This window comes from Pristiophorus japonicus, chromosome 4, assembly GCF_044704955.1.
Source record: "Pristiophorus japonicus isolate sPriJap1 chromosome 4, sPriJap1.hap1, whole genome shotgun sequence".
Lineage (NCBI taxonomy): Eukaryota > Metazoa > Chordata > Chondrichthyes > Pristiophoridae > Pristiophorus > Pristiophorus japonicus.
This window is the reverse complement of record NC_091980.1, coordinates 250,652,706-250,674,608: the sequence shown is the minus strand read 5'-3', so window position 1 is coordinate 250,674,608 and position 21,903 is coordinate 250,652,706. Positions and strand designations below refer to the sequence as shown.

At 39.7% G+C, this 21,903-nt stretch overlaps 1 protein-coding gene across 1 annotated transcript in view; it reads left to right on the top strand.

Moving 5' to 3' along the window:
- LOC139262769 (kinesin-like protein KIF26B) overlaps positions 1–21,903 on the top strand; it is a 203,573-nt gene that overhangs the window by 93,613 nt on the left and 88,057 nt on the right. The window contains exons 3-4 of the mRNA XM_070877920.1: positions 4,360–4,875; positions 13,189–13,358. Of these exons, the coding sequence (XP_070734021.1) occupies positions 4,360–4,875; positions 13,189–13,358 (686 nt within the window). The remainder of the gene's footprint in view (positions 1–4,359; positions 4,876–13,188; positions 13,359–21,903) is intronic.

The following is a 21,903-nucleotide window of genomic DNA, read 5'->3' as shown; positions in this document are numbered from 1 at the left end:
TTGGGCAAGATTTTCTGCTGCCAGTCCAAATTCAGAAAACTGTCATTCTGATCCTGGTCTTTGAAATACTGATGAAAATGTAGCATATGTCAAGCGAGACTAAATTCCGGACATTTTTTCTGCTGATTGGTAGATATGTGAGATAAACTTGCAGCAAAGATAGTCAGCATGGCGATTAACTGCTTCAAAATTAACCAGAATAAATATTTAGTGAGGAATGAAGGTTGGAGGGATAAGTATAGACTGAGGTAATCAGATGCTCTACAGGGTATGATGGTTCTTGTGCTGCTCGGGCTGGAAGGTATGTTCTGTGGAGGGTATCATGTCATGGTTAAATGCTGGTGATGTAGCAATGGATAGATATTCAACACTTTTACTTGACTATCTCTAGGAATCAGGAAGAATTTATACAGAATGTTCTTTCAGGAAGTTAAATAGGTGAGATAAGGAAATTAAGGGGTTATGGGGAGCGGACAGGGAAGTGTATCTGAGTCCATGATCGGATCAGCCATGATCGTATTAAATGGCGGAGCAGGCTTGAAGGGGCATGTGGCCTACACCTGTTCCTATTTCTTATGTTCTTATAAAGTCCATAGATTGTACATGATCAGTGGAAGTAATAAGTTGAATAGCCTTTTCTCATTCAATGCTTTTTTAATTTACAGAAAGGTTACCTGAATTTCCTTGAATCTTGCCATTTATAAGTTAACAAATAGCTACTGCATCAAATTTCTTGACTATTTTCTGTTAAAGTAGTTTATGCTTCTATTCTGGAATTATAGACCAACGTTGCTGTTCGCAGCCGACATTATTGGACTAGAATTTCCTGCATATTGACTATGAATGAGTGGATTTTTTTTTAGTCAATTTGGATGAAAATGATGTATTCTCAGTCGATAGATATCTGTTACTACAATAACATTGTGTTTAGTGGTGCTCCCCAGGAGTTAGATTTTACTGTACGCTGTACTTCCAGCCTTCCTGTCACGCCACATTTTCTTGTTTCTTTAAGAGCCTTCAATCACGGAATGACTTGTTCTCATCTTCACAAGTCTACAGGGGAGATGACACCCTGCAGTTAATAGCCTCAAATTCTTACCCTTTCTAAATACGTTGGTGTCATTTTTATGGAAGTTATATGCAGATTTTTTTGCAAGACTGGAGATGCAGTGAGATAATGCACTTTCACAGGCTTGTAAAACAGATTAAATAGAACATTCAGCAAGAATTTAGTTGTGACTTTTAGTTAACAGGAATCTACTAACAGCTGTGTGCATTTCCTCTCTTTCACACCCAATCTTTAGGCCAGGTGCTAATGTCCATCCTAGTGGAAAATGTAAAGTGAGTTTACTTCACAGCAGGTAGACAGTGGGCAAAACCTTTTGAAATGTAGGATAGGACTGAGCAAAACACTTTTTAACTTCTCATCAAAATGTGCCAGACAGCATTTTGTATGGAATTGATACTATTAGCATCAAAACTGTGTTCCAGAGGAAAACAATAAGGTACCAACAGCAGCAACTTGCATTTATAGAGAAAAATATCACAAAGTGCACAAAGAGGTGTAATCATGAAAATGAATGCCAAACCAAATAAGGAGATGTTAGGAGGGGTGTCCAAAAGGGGGAAGGGGGATAGCAGTAGAGGCAGCAGAACAGATGATCTCCACCTTAATGTCAAAGAAATTCATGAGCTCCTCACACTTTTCAGGGGGGAAGGGTTTAATGATGTAATTTGTAGTGGAGAAAAGCAGCTTTCCAGGATGATTCTTGATTAGTGGGTAGCTATGGCAGAGCAGAGCAGGCCAGGTAGAGCTAAATGTGGTATGGATGGCTACTAATCCAGGGGGAATAGCCTGGATGGGAGATGGTGACAGTTTCTCTTGGAACAAGGATATAATGGTGGAGGTAAGGGTGTGGTTGAGTTAATTGATGGTTGCAGAGGTATTGTGGTGATCGGAGGGCCAAAGGCTAGTCGGTTGTGACTTTGAAATTGCAGTAATATGTGACTTGGGGAAGAGGTTTTTCAAAGGGCAGGAAGGGGGTAGGAGTCTATTGGTGGTGAGGGAAATAAGAAATTGGCCAGAGATGGCCAAGTCAGTGATCAAGACCATGGGAGTAGAGACGCCACAGGGGATGGTGAAGTTGAGGGGATGGGTTAGAGAATTGATAAAGCTATCTTGCCCAAATGGCCATACAAAATGAGCGAGCCTAGAAGGTGAATGTTGACAGATTTGTAACGGTTAAGTCATTTCATGCAAATATATGGAAAATTAAAGTATTTAAGTTAACCAAAATATGTATGAAAAAGTCTTGTGTACAAGGGCAATATAGAAAATACATGTTTTACAGCTATCAGTTTGATATTTGTATTGGGTAAATGTGGTAGACTTACTAATCTGGTGTAACAGAATACCTGCTAAAAACTGATTCTGAATTGTATGTGCTTAACTTTCAGCATAATGGAAGATTTTTTAGTTGATATTGGAATAACTACAATAAGCAAATTTCATTATATGGATTGCTGGATACTATGGAAACAAAATTATTTGCAATTTACTAAAGATGCGTCATTAAACATAGAGTAAATTTTTTGATTTTGTATTTCAAGAGAGTATGGATTGGAGGTTTGGGACTAAGGATATATCGTCCTAATTCCTTCCCATATTGGATTGGAGATTTTACTCTTGTATTGCTATTTTTTAATTTTCATTTTGATTGGGAAGTGGAGTTTTATTTTGCCCATATTCTTCCATATTCTTTTCTGGAATCGGTGACCTAAGCTGGGCAGGGTTCTCCAGATACTGAACATCCAAGTGGCCATTCTGCATGTCAGAGCCGAGATAGTGAGTGTGAGCATGCTATTGATCTTGAAAGTCAGTCATTGTCATTGTCGAGTTCACCATCCACACATGGATATTTTCCAGCAGGAGTCATTAGCTACCGATCAGGAACAAGAATCTTGCTTGATTTTCTGCTCCCTAGCCCGGGGTCAGTGAGGCTAATTGTAGAGTCTCAACTGTCTCTGTGGCTCAGATCAACTAACTCTACCCAGGCCAAGAATTGAACCTAGGTCTATTTTGTCTGCATGTTTTCAACAAGTGAAGAGCTCCTCATATTGGTAATTATAACAGAATATGTAGTTGATGTAATGCTTCTTTAACTACTTGCATAATATTAGATAATTTATTGGGGTTTTAGAATATATTTGTAACTTAAATGAATACCCTGTGGGCACTGTGACCTTTGCTAAGGGAAGATTTGGTCAAGGGTATGTTACTCATACATCTACTGTTGTGGATTATCCTTGTTTACTGGTGCCTCTGATGCCCTGTGCATGGTATAAAATATTCTCAGCTGTACTAGTGATCCCTCTATGGACCACAATTGTCATGGGGCACGATATGAGAGCCTTAAGTTGGTCAGTTTCCATGTGAGGCATTAGTTTTGGTAGCAGCAGCTTTGTACTGTGCAGGGTTTAATCTCCTTCGAAACCATACACCAGGATACACAAGGGGCTGACTCTTGAGAGTGTTTTTGCACTGATAGCTGCAATATCTCTGCGCTATAGGAAAGTAATGACAGCACAGGGCTTTGGGACCCTAAAAGCTGAACATCCAGGAAACAAGTTTAAAGTGGATTGTCCTGCTAAAAGAAAAAATAAATGAACTAACAGTAAAGAAGAGACATTTGCCTTTGAATCATCTTCTTAGTGGGAACTTTGTCACACTTCGGAAGGTAGCTGTGAACTCGGGAACTGTGACTGATGGGTTGCAGATTCACAGGCATTGCCACAACAGTCTAGGTCAGAACCATTAAAAATGTGGTCACTCTGCCCTGGCACACCAGGAAACCCAAGTGTATTCTCACAACAAGTTCTTTGTTAATGGATCTAGTTGATTATTCATTGCTGAGGGCAAGGGTTATATTGTAGCAATTTATCAGTACACATTAAGTTGTTCAGGATGCTGCAAGGCTTATTTTTCCTCTGATGAGATTTTGCAACAAAAGATCCCCTTTGCAATGTATTAATGTTTCCTTAATACAGCTCACTAAACCAGACTATCTCCTGAGCATTAAAGACAGAGGCACATTAAACTCTTTGATGTACGGCTAATTGTGAGTGTAAGAAGATGGGTAGTTATCAGGTGAACCACCAGCCTCACAGTTTGTTTTTGACAATTGTTTTCATGCTGTTCTTTTGCATATGGAAATGCACGCGCTTTATGAATCAACGATGTTCTGCGAGCCTAGCCTACTGTTTTGAAGAGATTTAATACCGCCAAAAAGGTAACTGCTAAGATAATAAGGATGAGTTGCAATTAGTCCAGGTTGGCTAATGATTTTCTCCTCTTTTCAGGACCCAGGATTTTCAGCTTTTATTTTTGACAAGCTTCAAGTGCCTGACTCATCAAAACGAGGTCGAAGTGAAGGTGAGAGCCGATGTGAGATTTGTGCAACACACCTAAATCAGCTGCGAAAGGAAGCCATTCAAATGGTCCATACACTCGATCAAGCGTCCAGTCAGGAAATACCTGAGCTACTACACGGCTCCATTGCAGTGAGCGGCGTTTCATCAAGAACTGCTTCCCAAAATATGGTCACCCTTTCATCACAAAAAGACTGGCCCCTGGTCACAGGACAAACGAGCAGACAGCCTGGAAAATCAGGAAATGTAATCTCTGGTACAGAGAGAAGGAAAGGACTTGGCTGGCCTCAGGGTACAGGCAGCCTTTCAAAGTCCAGTGTTCAAGTAACTGTTGGTTCCAGCGGTCTTAGCAATGCTCTGAACTCAGTCACCATTCAGGCACAACAGTACCTTGAGGGTATGTGGAGTATCTCCAGAGTCAACAGCTTTCTTCCTCATGCCTATTTGGTGAGTATTTTATTGTTTTATTATGATGAAAATAATCCTTGAAGATCTAAAACTTATCAATGTGAGCATTTAATATTTCCTCAACAATTCAGAAAAGCAAAGAATGCTTGTGTGATACTTTTCAATTTGCTAGAGTAAACAGGTTACAAAACCAGAAATGTATTGTACATACCTCTCTCGACCCTCCGATACCTCGTTTTGGTGGAGCACCAGTTCCTCCAATTAAACATTGGGATGACCAAAACTATTGTCATTGGCCCCCACCATCAATTCTATCCTTCTCTCTAGCCACTGTCTCAGGTTGAACCAGACTGTTCAAAACCTTGGCGTTCAACTTGAACCTGAGCAGAGTTTCCATCCCCATATCCTTTCCATCACAAAGACCACATATTTCCACCTCCGTAACATTGCCTGTTTTCATGTTTTCGCATCTGCTTCAGCCCATCTGCTATTGAAACTCTCATCCATGCTTTTGTTACCTCCAGACCTGACTATTCCAATGCTCTCCTGGCCAACCTCCCATTTTCCACTCTCCTTTAATTTGACCTCATGCAAAACTCTACTGCTGATATCTTAACCTGTTCACCCATCACCCCCATGTTTGCTGACCTGTATTGGCCCCTGGTCTATCAACATCTCAAATTTAAAATTCTCATCCTCCTGTTCAAATCCATCTATGGCCTTGCCCCTCCTTATCTCTGTAACCCCTTCCAGCCCTACAACCCTCCAAGAACTCTGAGTTCCTCCAATTCTGGCCTTTTACGCATCCGCTACTTCCTTCATGCCACAATTAGCAACCGTGCCTTCAGCCATCTAGGCTTTAAGCTCTAAAATTCCCTCCTAAACCTCTCCACCTCTCTCTGCATTTTAAGACCCTCTTTGACCAAACCTTTAATTGTCTCTTCTAATATCTCCTTCTTTGACTCTGTATCAAATTTTATCTGATTACACTCCTGTGATGCGCCTTGGGGCGTTTTCCTGCGTTGTTGTGGGTCACTCATGTTTTTGACAGGTAAGTGGTAACTCAGCCCTTATGTAATAGTTGAAAAAGTGTGTTGAAGAACCTACTACAAAACTGGCATTGGAATTTTGATCACAATTAGAGGCAGTTCAAGGTTTTTTTCCCTCCTCCAGTTCTCTCCCATTGCACCTCCTGTCCTGAAGGTGGCAGCTGATGTATGATTTCTCAGCTTTTGGTACTTTGTCCAAATAGCTATTCATGCACTAACCTGGACAATGAGGGTCAGCAGGTTATTCAACTGTAAGGACATCATTGTTGAGCCTTACAACCACACACATGAACTTTCCAGCAGGGATTACTTAATAGCAATTAGGAACTTGAACCCTGGCTGATTATACCACCTTTATCCAGAGGCACTGATAATTATAACATGTTACTGACAGCCTGACTGAGATCAGTGAACTCGGCACACTGGCAATTGCACCTGGGACCTTCCTCATCAGTATACTCATACCATTTTCCAAAGAATTTAGGGTTTGATGGAAAGGTGCAGTGGGGTAACTTGATGCTTGGTCCACTACCAGATTATGATGACGTGTGTCTGTACCATTGCCAGCATGAGATCACAAGTTGGGTCTAGCTTACTGTGGCATTAGTTTGGAGCAGTTAGGCAAAATATACTGAGATTTAGACGTTTGAGTTTGATACATCCAGGGCTCAGCTCAGTTTCTGAAATGCAGTATAACCATGGCATGAATCTACCATGGAAAATATCCACACGAGAGATGATAGAACATATCTGTCTGTGAGCAACAGGAGTATACCAGATCACCAGATGATGCTGGCAAATGGATGAGTCAGATAGCATGTGTAGGGCTCTTTTGCAATTGTAGTGTCATTAGTAGATTGTGTTATATCATTAATGCAATAAAGACATTTTGGATTCCCACAGCTCCTACCATCTGCCATCATAAGGGAAGCTGCATGTATAATTTTTTAATCTCTTTCTTTTTTCCTGCATGTAAATTTTGATGAAGGTCTTCTTGAATATTGCAGAGCAGTATATCCCATATAATAAATGCCTCGATTTAAAAATTCTCATCCCTGTGTTCAAATTGCTCCATGGCCTTGCTCCACCCTACCTCTTTAAACTCCACCAGCCCTACAATCAATGGTCCCTCTAAGCTGCATAGCCACGTGACTATGCAACAATCTGTTAGGTGCTGCGCAGGCTGCTCACCAGCTTTTTCCATTGTAAATACCGCGCGTGCGCAGAAATTTAAAGAAAACGGCTGCGCAGAACAAAGCCTGTAACTCTCCGAGAACTCTGTGTTCCACCAACTCTGGCCTCTTGTCCATCCCCCCACTTCCTTTGCACCACCATTAGCTGTCTAGGCCATAAGCTCTGGAATTCCCCTTCCTAAAACTCTCTGCTTCTTCATCTCTCTCTCCTCCTTTAAGGCTCTCCTTAAAACCTACTTCTTTGACCAAGCTTTTGGTCACCTGTCCTAATGCCGCCTTCCTTTGGTTCGGTGTCAATTTTTGTCTGATTACGCTCTGGTGAGGTACCTTGGGGGGGTTTTATTATATTAAAGGTGTTGTTGCAAGTTGTTGTTGTAAAATAAATACATTTCTATTTATTAGAGCTTTTTCGGATATTATGAATAATAGGACAGATCTTTTTACTGTATGTCAGTCAGGATGATCTATGAGCTCTATAAATCACGTCTTTAAATTGATTTCTTAAGTAGTATTTATTTCATTTGAAAAATAGTAAGTGAATAGTATGGCTGGCATTTTAGAATTTTCAAAGCAGCTCCCACTTTGCAATGATTAGGACCGAATGTTTGAACATTGAAAGAATCCATGGTGAGAACATGCCATTTAACCCATCAAGCCCATTCCTCACAGAGTTGATGTATGATTATTCCTCTCCATTCCCCTCCCAACTGTTGAGGCAGTAATTGGCCAAGAAATTGTGAACATATATTTTAAAATTTCAAACAAAAATCAATGGGTTTTTCAGTTTTAAACACTATTGGGCTTCAAGTTCAATGCATGAGCAGAACTCAAGAAGAAATTTGCCCAGTCACCCAGTGAGTTCATTGAGCACTCTCATCCCACTCCCATTGAAGATACATTTGAATTTCTTACTAATCTGTGCTGCCTGCTGCTTAAAATGATCCCGACAAAGAAACTACCTTGTAAATCTTAACCTTTTTTCCTGCTTTTTGCTAGTTTTGAATTTACTATTCAATAATTGCAATGTTTCCTAAGTTTTAATACTTATAGAGGCTATCACATGTATCCTTGTGTGATGCCACAATTTAAAGAGTATAATGCATGACTGATAAAAGTGGATTTGTGAGTTGTTTAATATGGCATTGCACCATATCCTGATGGTGTTCTATTTATACATTGGGTACTGGTTATAGTCTTATTTAGTTTTCAGGCATTTATTTAAATAAAGAACATTTAAAGAGATTGAAAGACCTATTGAATTCACAAATAAAGAAAATGTAAAGAAATTAACAACCTGCCTTGTATTCAAATACATCACCGAGATGGAATATGGAAGCTACATGTGTCATTATGCAGTTCATTCAAATTTGTGGCATTGGGGATTATAGGTGATGAGTTTGAGTATTGCTTGTCAAGGGATTGTTGATTCATATTTGATAGATTTTAGTATATTTTTATGACATTGTCAAATACTATTTCAGCCTTTCATTGTTGGTGCCCTTGTTTACATTTTTTTTTTGCTTGTCACAGCAGCAATGAGAAATGTGGTCATGTAGTGATTGTCGAAAATAGTCTCAGGAGAAAGTGGTATCCCACACATGTTATTACACTGTTCCTGAGGCCAAACCAGTTGTATAACCTTTGATTATAAGCACACACAAGAATAATTCAAGACATCTGAGATCTAAAAAGTGGATCTTTCAAATATTCTGTGCAGCAAATAGGGCCTACTTTCAGTTCCAATACTATATTGCAGGTTGCAAGCAATAGAACATTACTGAGACACTTTGGTTTGTTCCTTCTGTAAATTTTTCATAAATTCAATTTAATGTAAATTAAACCGCATTTGTGTAATGAGGTTTGTATTTTAAAGTATTTACCAATTGAAGGAATCATTACTTAAAATTATTTTTGGAACTTTAAAGTCATCTGGGTTGCTTCAGTATTGCATTTGTCGAATATAATTTTTAAACGTTTGTTTTGTGGTATTGATTTGAATCCACTGCTGTACCAGTAATTGATATTTAATTCGGATTTAGTTCTATGAGTCAATGTGAGAGCATCGGTTATATAAAGGGAATTTAATTCAGGGCTGAGGTAATATAAGATGAGCAGACATCACTACATGATGTAAATGTTAGCCAATGAGAACTCGGAAAATTAGTCAGCACAGGGTGGCATTGAGTCATAGAATCATGACGAAGGCTGCCAGATCTGCAGAATATTTCTAATCATTTTTTCAGTAGAATATTCACATATTACCGTCCAACAATAACATTATTTACTTAATAATTTGTGAAGCGTAACTATAAATTATATTTACAATTAAACATCAAGTGGACTGTTGGCAAACACGGTTGTAGACTATGGCCCAGAATTTCCTGGAAAGTTGCAGCATAATTACAGAGTGAGATTGGCATGGCACCAATTTTTAACCAAGGAAATTTACACAGAACTGATTTATGCCAGTTTTACGCGGAAACACTGCTACATGTGAATTTCCTCAATCGTTTGAGGCACTTCCAAGATACATGCACCAAAACCCTTTGCCGCTCATTTACATAACCTGCTCCTATGTAAAAGACCAGCTTGTGTCAGTTTCCTGGATTTACACTGGAGCAAAGCTACATCCAAAAATGTAGGCACAGCATGGCCTGAAGTCACCTGATATGGGCGAAACTGAGATTTCTGGTGATTTAAAAAAAAAAACGTTTTTATAAACCTGCACTAAACTTAACCAAATGTTGTCAATCTCAGTACACTCAATTTTTTGGTTCCCCTCCCACTCCCCTGCACATTGACAAGTATGAAGCAGCTGGAATGGCCTTTGCAATTGGCATACCCTTGTCTCGCATGTTAATAGCAGAGGAAGAGGAGCAGCAGAGGCAAGAGGCTCTGAGAGTGACACACCGGCAGTACATGGTGATAAATGGAAATCACTAGCATAGCAACACAATAGCCGCTGGTGGGAATCTGGAAATCTCTTCAAAAATGGCTGTGAATGCTGGGTCAATTGAAATTTTTAAGACTGAGATCGATAGACTTCTGCTGGGTAAGGCTATCAAGGGATATGGATCAAAGGTGGGTAAATGGAGTTGAGGTACAGATCAGCCAGGATCTGAATGAATGGCCTACTCCTGTACCTATGTAGTTCTGTATTTGTACTGAGTTCTTTCTGAATAAGATATTTAATTTGAAAGCCGATGTTGCGCATTTTTCATCAGCCAGTTATGAGTAATTTGGGAAGGATTTGCCTGTTCAAACATGATTAAACTTACGGTTTCACTGTACACAAATGATGGATGAGCAACAAAGCGGGTTTAGCTTTTGTCCTCGGTTTATGGCTGTGAAGAAGGTTGTAAAATGCAGGACCAAGCTCATTTGGGACTTTAAAGTTATGTACCTATTCTGGGTAAACATCTGAACAAATCCCAAAGAAGGTTGTCACAGACTTGCTAAATTCCTCACTTCTCCAATGTGTACCCCATGTCAATGCATTGAGATGAGTAAAAATTACGACATAGCACGTCTGTGTCACTTAGTAAACAGTGAAACGCTTCCCTTAGTTGTGTGGCCTTCAGGCTAAATGTGACAATAAGAAATTCATGGTTCTGTAAATAAACAGCATTCAACAGTCCACAACGTTAATTCTTGTGACAATACTGTGTGTGTTTTGTTTAAAACCCCATCTTTAGAGAGAGGGTAATAATAGCATGAAATGCAAGCACACTAAAAGTCACCTAAAAGACTAACAGTCTTCATACAATGTAATATTTAAATAAAGTGTGTTGGGAGGCATTGAGTGGGAAACCACAAAGCATTTTGCAAAAATCACTTGGATCTATTCTTGCACTGTGATGATATTGCTAAATACACTTGCTGACAAAATGCAGGTTTGCATAATTAGAGAAGAAAATATGAGACACTCAGACAAAAGAAACTGGCGGGTTTTTGAGTGAACAAAACACTGTCTGCGTACTTTAAGAAGCATGCCAGTTGATTTTTCTTCTTTTTCATAGTTGAGCAACAGAGTATGTTTTTGTTATAAGCAGTTCTATTCAGGAGAAGTCTTATCTGGAGGGCCCGAGGCATCGCACTCACAGTAAATGGAAATTCATTGCTGGAAATTGATATATCTTTAGGCAATTTCAATGACATTAGGCAAAGAAGATATAAGAAACAACCAATGTCTCTTTAGTTTTACCTGCACTACATGGATTTTTGTTGCCCATCTGCACTACACACATGATTAGCAGCAGCCACACATTAGGTCCCTGTTCAATGGCTTGGCTTTAGACTGACAGTGGGCTAAAGGTTATACACATATGGTAGAACCCATGGGAATTCAAACTACAGAATTTAAAAACTGTTGACAGCTTTTATTTAGTTATTTTTTGTCCAGGAGATTGCTTTTCATGATTAGTAGCTCACATAGGACACAGTTCCTGTTCAACTGCTGCAAGTTTCTGTTCGTTGACTTTGATAGAGTGACTGAGACTGCTTGATGTATAGTTTTACTTTACAAATTACTGTCTTAACATAGGCGCTGCTATCCATTGACATCCTTATGGAAGACACTTGGAAATGAGAATTAACTGCTGTAGCATTGTTGGAAACTTGAATGGGCCAGAGGGATATGATCTATAAGAGGCCAAGCTAAGAATAGTCACAGTGGTCCAGTAAAGATGACAGTGTGGCCTTAATTGGTAGATTGGGAAACATTGTTCAGAATGAGCTACAGCCTCAGTAGTGGTATCTGTACCTTTTGACTCCATAACTTCATATGGTCAGCATTATATAGCTGGCCTCCTTAAATATGTTTCATCTATTTTTACATGTGTTTGTGGATTAATCTTCAATGCCTTCAAAATAGATCTAAAGCGCCAAGCTTATCTAAAACTTAATAAGTATGTGTTTATTGATTCAACTGATGAAAGGAAGAATTAAATTAGTATAAAAGAAGCTTAAGTATCTGAAACTCATTCATCTATATTATCACATCAACCATGTGAAATTAACCTACTACAAAGTGTCTCGGTATAGTTCTGACTATTCAAATTACAAGAAAATAAATGAATAGTTGCTACCAATTGCATCCTGAGATTATAGCTTGCCATTGTTATCATACATCTTGCAAATCAACCGAACTGGGAATGCTTTCCATATTCATGCCAAGGGTCTTGTTTTCAAGATGTCATCTTCTGTCCTTTCATCTTTGTTCCAAAATATCTCTTTCCATATTCAATCAGTGGATGCATGCATTTACTTTGGATGTGATCGATCTTCCTTAATCGAGTGCTGTTCTTCAAAGAGCATGCAATGAGTCTGCCTTGTAATTGAAAAAAATTATTAAAATGCCCACCATTCTTGTTTTAGTGTAGGCTATTTCATCGAGCATTTGGAGAGGATTTCATTTCACTGTACTTCTGTAATTATACCAAATTGTTGTTGTTGTTATACCAAATTGTTGTTTTAGATCAACCTATTCTGTGTGTATAAATATACCTCAATTATAAAGACCAGGAGCAGTTGTACTTAGAAGACATTCAATGGTATCTGTTCAATGGGAGTACAATATTTAGCATTTTAAAATTTATTATATTTAAAAAAATATATAACATTGACAGTATTTAAAAAACCAAAGACATTTTCAAAAAGGAAAGTTGAATGACCTTGCAAACGGTTTGATTCATTACACTTGTATGAGCTATCACTTAAACAGGTAGTGACCCTAGGTGATGGACTATTGAGAAACCATGTATGGCAGATATTCATAACAAAACGCAAGCTGCTCTGCAATTGAATGATAAAATGTGTGACAATAATGGAAATCGGTTTATATTTCTCCATTACTTCATGGTTGTCAGACTGTTTAACTGTGCATTACTCTGACCAAAGCCTCTTAGTTATATGCTGCTTGTCTAGTGAATTCATGGTTGTAACCTCTAATACTGGGCATTGTAAGACATGCTTGTCCACCTTAATTAATTTTAGTTGTCACTATTGTAACCGCTGCAATGAATGAGGGAGCTAACCAATGATGATATAAAGTAAAATGCTTTACAAGTCAGTCTGTCATCCATCCTTTGCTATTTATTTTTTGTTTTTAGGCACAGACGACGATGACAGATGGTGGAAAAGAAGATTTGTCTCAAGAAAGCATCATCCCACAGAATAGCAACAGTCAAGCCTGGGTAGCAGGCCCACCGGCCTCCCAGAATTCATTACTACCTGGCAGGATTTCGTCTGGCTCTTCAGCTGCTGCTTCTTTCTTCATCAGGTATTGGATTGTTTCATTCAAGTCTCTGGAAAGCAGTAATCTAGGTTAAACCTTGGTTAGTCAACATGATTTTTCACAAAATACTTCAGGAACACAATAATTTTAATCAGGAATGACAGATATTCGCTAACCTTTAGGAACTAGTTTTAAGGGCAATAATTACGTTATTGGATAATTTGATAGATTTTATTTCTCTCCCCTCATTTTGTAAATTATTTCTCTCTCGTCTCCTTGGAGTAGATCTTGACTTTGAGGTCAATGCAAATAAAAACCAGGAGCAGCATATCACCCATTTTACACAAGATCAAGATCTACACCCTTCTGTCTGCCGTCTTCCCTCTCACCACACACTATTCACCAACCGAGTGACAAAGCCACACCTCTGCCCAAGCTTCTTTTGAAACTGCTGGGTGTATAACAGCAAAATGTTTTATTTTCACTCTCCCAGGAGAAGCTCTCTTTGTCTCCTATGTAGCATTTCAGATGGGCTGGTTGAGACTTGCAGTGCAAGAGTGAACATGGGATTTTCTAGACGAGAAAACATAGAAACATAGAAAATAGGTGCAGGAGTAGGCCATTCGGCCCCTTGAGCCTGCACCACCATTCAATAAGATCATGGCTGATCTTTCACCTCAGTACCCCTTTCCTGCTTTCTCTCCATACCCCGTGATCCCTTTAGCCATAAGGGCCACATCTAACTCCCTCTTGAATATATCCAACGAACTGGCATCAACAACTCTCTGCGGTAGGGAATTCCACAGGTTAACAACTCCCTGAGTGAAGAAGTTTCTCCTCATCTCAGTCCTATATGGCTTACCCCTTATCCTTAGACTGTGTCCCCTGGTTCTGGACTTCCCCAACATCGGGAACATTCTTCCTGGCATCTAACCTGTCCAGTCCTGTCAGAATTTTATATGTTTCTATGAGATCCCCTCTCATTCTTCTACTCTTCGGTGAATAAAGGCCCAGTCGATCTAGTCTCTCCTCATATGTCTGACCAGCCATCCCGGGAATCAGTCTGGTGAACGTTTGCTGCACTCCTTCAATAGCAAGAACGTCCTTCCTCAGATTAGGAGACCAAAACTGAACACAATATTCCAGGTGAGGCCTCACCAAGGCCCTGTACAACTGCAGTAAGACCTCTCTGCTCCGATACTCAAAACCCCTAGCTATGAAGGCCAACATACCATTTGCCTTCTTCACTGCCTGCTGTACCTGCATGCCAACTTTCAATGACTGATGTACCATCACACCCAGGTCTCGTTGCACCTCCCCTTTTCCTAATCTGCCGCCATTCAGATAATATTCTTCCTTCGTATTTTTGCTCCCAAAGTGGATAACCTCACATTTATCCACATTATACTGCATCTGCCAAGCATTTGCCCACTCACCTAACCTGTCCAAGTCACCCACAGCCTCTTAGCATCCTCCTCACAGTTCACAACACCACCCAGTTTAGTGTTATCTGCAAACTTGGAGATATTACACTCAATTCCTTCGTCTAAATCATTAATGTATATTGGAAATAGCTGAGGTCCCAGCACTGAACCATGTGGCACCCAACTAGTCACTGCCTGCTATTCTGAAAAGGAGCCATTTATTCCGACTCTCTGCTTCCTGTCTGCCAACCAGTTCTCCATCCACGTCAGTACATTACCCCCAATACCATGTGCTTTAATTTTGTACACCAATCTCTTGTGTGGGACCTTGTCAAAAGCCTTTTGAAAGTCCAAATACACCACATCCACTGGTTCTCCCTTGTCCACTCTACTAGTTACATCCTCAAAAAATTCCAGAAGATTTGTCAAACATGATTTCCCTTTCATAAATCCATGTTGACTTGGACCGATCCTGTCACTGCTTTCCAAATGCGCTGTTATTTCATCTTTAATAATTGATTCCAACATTTTCCCCACTACTGATGTCAGGCTAACAGATCTATAATTACCCATTTTCTCTCTCCCTCCTTTTTTAAAAAGTGGTGTTACATTAGCTACCCTCCAGTCCATAGGAACTGATCCAGAGTCGATAGACTGTTGGAAAATGATCACAAATGCATCCACAATTTCTAGGGCCACTTCCTTAAGTACTCTGGGATGCAAACTATCAGGCCCCGGGGATTTATCGGCCTTCAATCCCATCAATTTCCCTAACACAATTTCCCGCCTAATAAGGATTTCCTTCAGTTCCTCCTCCTTACTAGACCCTCGGTCCCCTAGTACTTTCGGAAGGTTATTTGTGTCTTCCTTCGTGAAGACAGAACCAAAGTATTTGTTCAACTGGTCTGCCATTTCTTTGTTCCCCATTATAAATTCACCTGAATCTGACTGCAAGGGACCTACGTTTATCTTCATCTTTTTCTCTTCACATATTTATAGAAGCTTTTGCAGTCAGCTTTTATGTTCCTGGCAAGTTTCCTCTCATACTCTATTTTCCCCCTCCTAATTAAACTCTTTGTCCTCCTCTGCTGAATTCTAAATTTCTCCCAGTCCTCAGGTTTGCTGCTTTTTCTGGCCAATTTATATGCCTCTTGGATTTAACACTATTCTTAATTTCCCTTGTTAGCCACGGTTGAGTCACCTTCCCCATTTTATTTTTATTCCAGACAGGGATGTACAATTGTTTAAGTTCATCCATGTGATCTTTAAATGTTTGCCATTGCATATCCACCGTCAACCCTCTATGTATCATTTGCCAGTCCATTCTAGCCAATTCACGTCTCATACCATCGAAGTTACCTTTCCTTAAGTTCAGGACCCTAGTCTCTGAATTAACTGTGTCACTCTCCATCTTAATAAGGAATTCTACCTTATTATGGTCACTCTTCCCCAAGGGGCCTCACACAACAAGATTGTTAATTAGTCCTTTCTCATTACACATCATCCAGTCTAGGATGACCAGCCCTCTAGTTGGTTCCTCAACATATTGGTCCAGAAAACCATTCCTAATACACTCCAGGAAATCCTCCTCCATCGTATTGCTACCAGTTTTGTTAGCCCAATCAATATGTAGATTAAAGTCGTCCATGATAACTGCTGTACCTTTATTGCACGCATCCCTAATTTCTTGTTTGATGCTGTCCCCAACCTCAGTACTAACGACCAAGGTCCATCTAGTTCGCCCTCTACCATCCTGGTAGTTGCACAATAAAACATAAATACTTGAAGGGAAAACATTTACAGGGCAATGGTGTAAGATATAGGGAGCGGGATTAATTAGATAGCTCTACCAAAGAGCCGGCACAGGCCGATGGGCCGAATGGCCGCCTTCGGTGCTGTATCATTCTATGATTCTATGAACAATAATGGAGTTCTTGACTAATCTAGGCAATAAATCTCTGTCAATTAGTCCACAACGATGCAGACATTTGGCAAGGAATACCTGCCAATGGATGGAGAGCTTTGGGAACCACTGGTTTAAAGACATCTGTTCCTCCCAAGCATGCTCCATTTACCACATGTCATGTCTCAAATTACTCAAATATTGTATCCTAAAGTATTATTTTCTGAAATAAATCTATGTAACTTGCATTTGAATAAAGCAACACTATTTGCTTTCACCATTTCCCTCGGGAACCTGCTCCATAGAGTGACCAAAATGTATGCAAAATCACTGGGAGAACCAAAATCCTCTCACTGTGTGACAAAGGGCTTTAATACATTGAAAATCTAAATCACTCTATTCCAGCGAGAATCATAAAATATTACTATTTCTGACATGCCAAAAACATGCAATTTTTTTAATTGATATTTCAAATATAAATCTTGGTGGGTAGGATAATGTTGATCTGATCAAACTAATTTCCTTTGCAATCTTTGAATCCTGCTGGTCTTTTCCCCTCACTCTGAAATTAAATTGAAACCTTATTCAGTTTAGGTCCATGAAGAAGATTCCACTACTGTGTGGGGCAAAATGCTACACAAATAATATTTACTGTTTTGATCTAAAATAGAAAGAAATGATACATTGACTCTAGGCAGTTGTTACTGTCATGATATAAATTGCCTTGTGGGTCAGTCAAAACAATGTACATATCTCAGTTAATGTCTAATGTCAGAGATAATGGATTCAAACATGTTTTCTATAAAAGCTTTTGCTAAAGTGTCTGCACTACACAATGTGTATACTTTTAAGATCACAAATGAATGCATTTCTCAGTGTTCTCATGAATTACAGTAGTGCTGTACTGTGGCCTCTTGTATGTTTGTGGCAACCCTTTATTTAGAGGAACAGCTCTCCTTGCCCAGAAAGTGAACAATTATAAGTGTGTCTCATTCCTTCAGGCTGTGAATTGTTTTAGGAAATTTAAACATGTTTAATTTTTTTTTAGTTTTCCTTTCTGTCTCTTTTTCTTTCTTAATCCAATCTTTCTTTTCCTTTATTTCTCTTTCTGTACCTTATTTGGCAATTAATTCATCCACCTTTACCCTCCTTCTTAGTGCTTCCTCTGTATATTTCTAAATCCTTTAATCTCATTGGTTAAGGGGATACACTGTTGGTCCTGTTGTTCACCAAGGTCCCAGATGCCCTCTTGTTCTTGCCATGCTGTTAACAGCTTGCACTTCCAACAACTTTGTGGGCAACTGAAATGTGCACAAACAAGTCTTAACTAACGGGGCATGCTCCAGTCCAGCTCCAGCAAAATCTGGTCGGAGGAGAGCCAGATGCGCAGTTCAACCCTCTTGCAAGAATCAAATTGTTTCTGTAGCATCCCTGCCTCCCAAAACACGCACTGCACTCAGTGCCTCCCTCCAGCTACCACATTGTTGCCATTGTAATAACCAGCAGCAAAGATGTTGTTTTGCTTCCACTCCTTTATAGCGGGCACATCCCGTTAGTCATCATCATCGTAGGCAGTCCCTCGGAATCGAGGAAGACTTGCTTCCACTCCTGAAGTGAGTTCTTTGGTGGCTGCACAGTCCAATACGAGAGCCACAGACTCTGTCACAGGTGGGACAGATAGTCGTTGAGGGAAGAGGTGGGTGGGACTGGTTTGCCGCACGCTCTTTCCGCTGCTTGCGTTTGATTTCTGCATGCTCTTGGCGTAGAGACTCGAGATACTCAGCGCCCTCTCGGATGCACTTCCTCCACTTAGGGCGGTCTTGGGCCAAGGACTCCCAGATGTCAGTGGGGTTGTTGCACTTTATCAGGGAGGCTTTGAGGGTGTCCTTGTAGCGTTTCCGCTGCCCACCTTTGGCTCCGAGTAGAGCATTTGATTTGGGAGTCTCATGTCTGGCATGCAGACTATGTGGCCTGCTCAGTGGAGCTGATCAAGTGTGGTCAGTGCTTCAATGCTGAGGACGCTGATATTGGCGCACCTGAACTCCCAGGGCACTTGTAGGATCTTGCAGAGACATCCCGTTAGTACCAACATGCCCATTATAGAGAGTGGGGACTGTATTTTTTTTAGTTCAATTGTAGTTTCTTGCAGAATTGATAACTTATTTCTGTGAAAGAATCTGATAAAAATAAAAGCACAAAGTAGTGCTTTTTTAATGAAACTGTTACGATGTGCAATTTGTAAGTTTGATAGAGGTAGGATCAAAAGATCAAAGTGACCACATTAAAGGACCCAGAAACCGATTTATCAAGAATCTTCTAAATGTTACATTGAGCATGCAATTCTCATTTAAGATACAACAAAGTTACAGGTATGCAAATTTTAGCACACTTGTGACATATATAACCATTCATTGGGTGATGTATATTAATGTTGATGCAAGTTGCAGAGTAATGTTGTGAAATGCATGAGAAAGGTGACCTTCATGTCACTTGCACTTGTGAATTTAATGCACCGAAGAAAATATTGTCAGGTATTTTTAAATAAGTAAAACTAGTGTTGTAGTGTACAGTTAATTGAACTGAAATCATTAAAGTACTAATTAGCTGTGCTGTTTTTTGATATGGAATAATAAACGCATCAAAGAAGTTAAAAGCCTGCTTAGGATAGTAAGCTGTACAAATGTTGCTGCATAATACTGATGCGGTATTGCTGGGGTGAATGAGGGATATTCCCAGGACAGTGCTGCTCAAATAATGGCAGGTGCAAGCAACTGTAAATATTTGCAAATTTCAAAGGACATTTAACAACCTGGTTAATTTTGTTAATCTGGAAAATGTACAGTGCTAGCTTATCATTGTTAACCTGCAAAGTTGTCAGATAGTTGCTTTTTAAAGGACAAAATACCATATTTATTTCTTAGCATAGTTGGTATTTAGAGATAAATTGTTGCTGAGTATGTTCCATCTCGAGTCAATAGCAGAATGCAGCCTACATAATCTTAAACCATATGGCAGTCACTGACACTTGATGGGTCAGTGATAAGCATTTGGTCATTAAGATCGACCATGAAATGCCTTCTTTATAATTGAGGTTACTCAAAAGAACAGATACCTTATCAGCTTTAGCTGTGGGGGCACAGCTTGCTGATGCTCACTGTACTGATTGTTCTGTGACTGAGCATATGATTAGTGTATTGAGGCAGTATGTTCCTAATGAAATGGCAGCAAAATGCATATTAGTAACACCAGTGCTGAAAAATGACTAATGTGGTGTTCTTCAGTGCATTTCACTGTTCAATTAGTACCTATAAACTGTGTTCGAGGCATCAATTTGTTTTAACTCTAATGATCAGATGGGTTATTGCTCGGAAGACAATCTTACCCCTTTTACTCATTAATTTTTCTCATGTCTCATTTTTTATATTGAGACTGGGGTTCAGTGATTTAGAACTCTGTTTGTGTGTCTTGAATCTGCCTTAATTAGTTAGTTACTACAGTGATGCCATGTTATCAGTTTACTGTGGGGTGATTTTAACCCTACTCGCTCAGCAAAAACCTGCCGGGTGGGCAGTTTAAAATTGTCTTGGCTCTTAACTGTCTAAAAGCCACCATGATTGCAACATCTGTAATTTTAACCTGCTCTCCGGAGCGGGTAGCAAGGACATGCACCCGAAGCCAACAGGGTCCATCTTCACACATGCATGTTGCGGCCCAATGACATCATTGAGCCCCGACTGTAATTTTAACTGAATGGGGAATCCCGTGGATTTAAAATTGGGGCCAATTGTCACTGCATCAATCGTGCAATTGAATGGAAGCTCCCAAATTCAGAAGCAGGTTACCTATGAAGGTAGTCCTGTCAGACTTTGGATCAGTTCACTGTTGGCAGCTGGGGAAATGTGGCGGGGGGGGGTGGGGTGCTCATGCCAGTATAACTGGAGAATAAGTGTTGGATTAACAACAATAAGCAGACTGGTTTTCTTGTTGGCCGCTGTGTTAAACTCTATAACCAATCTGCCAATTGGATAAAAGGGCTAAAGTATTTCCTAAAGAGGACAGACTGCATTTATCCTGAACTCCATTTTTAAAGAAAATGCTTCTTACACAGTACGTAGAGTTCATCAAAAATATAATGCCTACCTTTTGGCTCAAAGTGTCCTCAAAGCTGTTTATGTTCAGCACTGCTGAATTTTTGTGAAGCAAATTTGTGTCTGTGTGTTACAATTCAACCTACTGACATATGACCTTGAAAAGTAACCATAGTAACAGATGTATTATAAAAAGGATTATCCATTTCCCTCTATTCCAAATGTAGTGTATAAGAACTTAAACTTCACCCTTGACAGTGAATTGTATTAAGAATTGCTGTGTCTTGCTTGCAAATATAATGCGTGTTAGGGGATGGGCATTGAATGGAAGGGAAATGAGAAACAGGATACGTAGATTCTGGGGAAAGTCGGTGTTAAGTATTTGTGTATTTTCCACCTAGGTTTGCATTTTATACTAAATTATTCACATGAGAACAAGTGACAGCAGCATAATATACCAAACAAGTTGTTATGTACATACTGGTGACTTTGAAAGCTAAAGGTCACTGATTCGTATTTAAATAAGACAAATGTGAGGTGATAATGGGCTGGCTGGTCATATTGAATTCACACTAATGGGAGTGTCAGTGGGCTGCATGGTCAGAAAGGGTCAGCGACTAATAGCTCAATTCTACATGGCTAAAACACTTCCCAAAAGACATCAAAGGAAGGACGTTTATTCATCCTATGAATGCATTAAAAGACAAAAAGCCACTTCTGCATGAGATTAATCCCAGGCTCTAAGTAGGTGTGATGGATAGTGCTAAAAGCAAGAAACAAAACATCAAAAATAGAAGTGACCAGCCTGATCTTGTGCCCTGCACTTGAACATGATGGTCTCTGCAGTGACTGTTTTGTGAAAGGCTTTTGTGAACAGATAGCAAGACTTTCTATAGGTATATAAAAAGGAAAAGGGTGGCTAAAGTAAATGTTGGTCACTTAGAGGACGAGATCTGGGAATTAGTAATGGGGAACATGGAGATGGCAGAAACTCTGAACAAATATTATGTATCAGTCTTTACGGTAGAGGACACTAACAATATTCCGACAGTGCATAGTCTAGGGGCTATTGGGGGGGGGGGGGGTGGAGGAACTTAAGACAATCACAATCACTAAGGAAGTGGTACTCAGTAAGATAATGGGACTGAAGGCAGATAAATCCCCTGGACCAGATG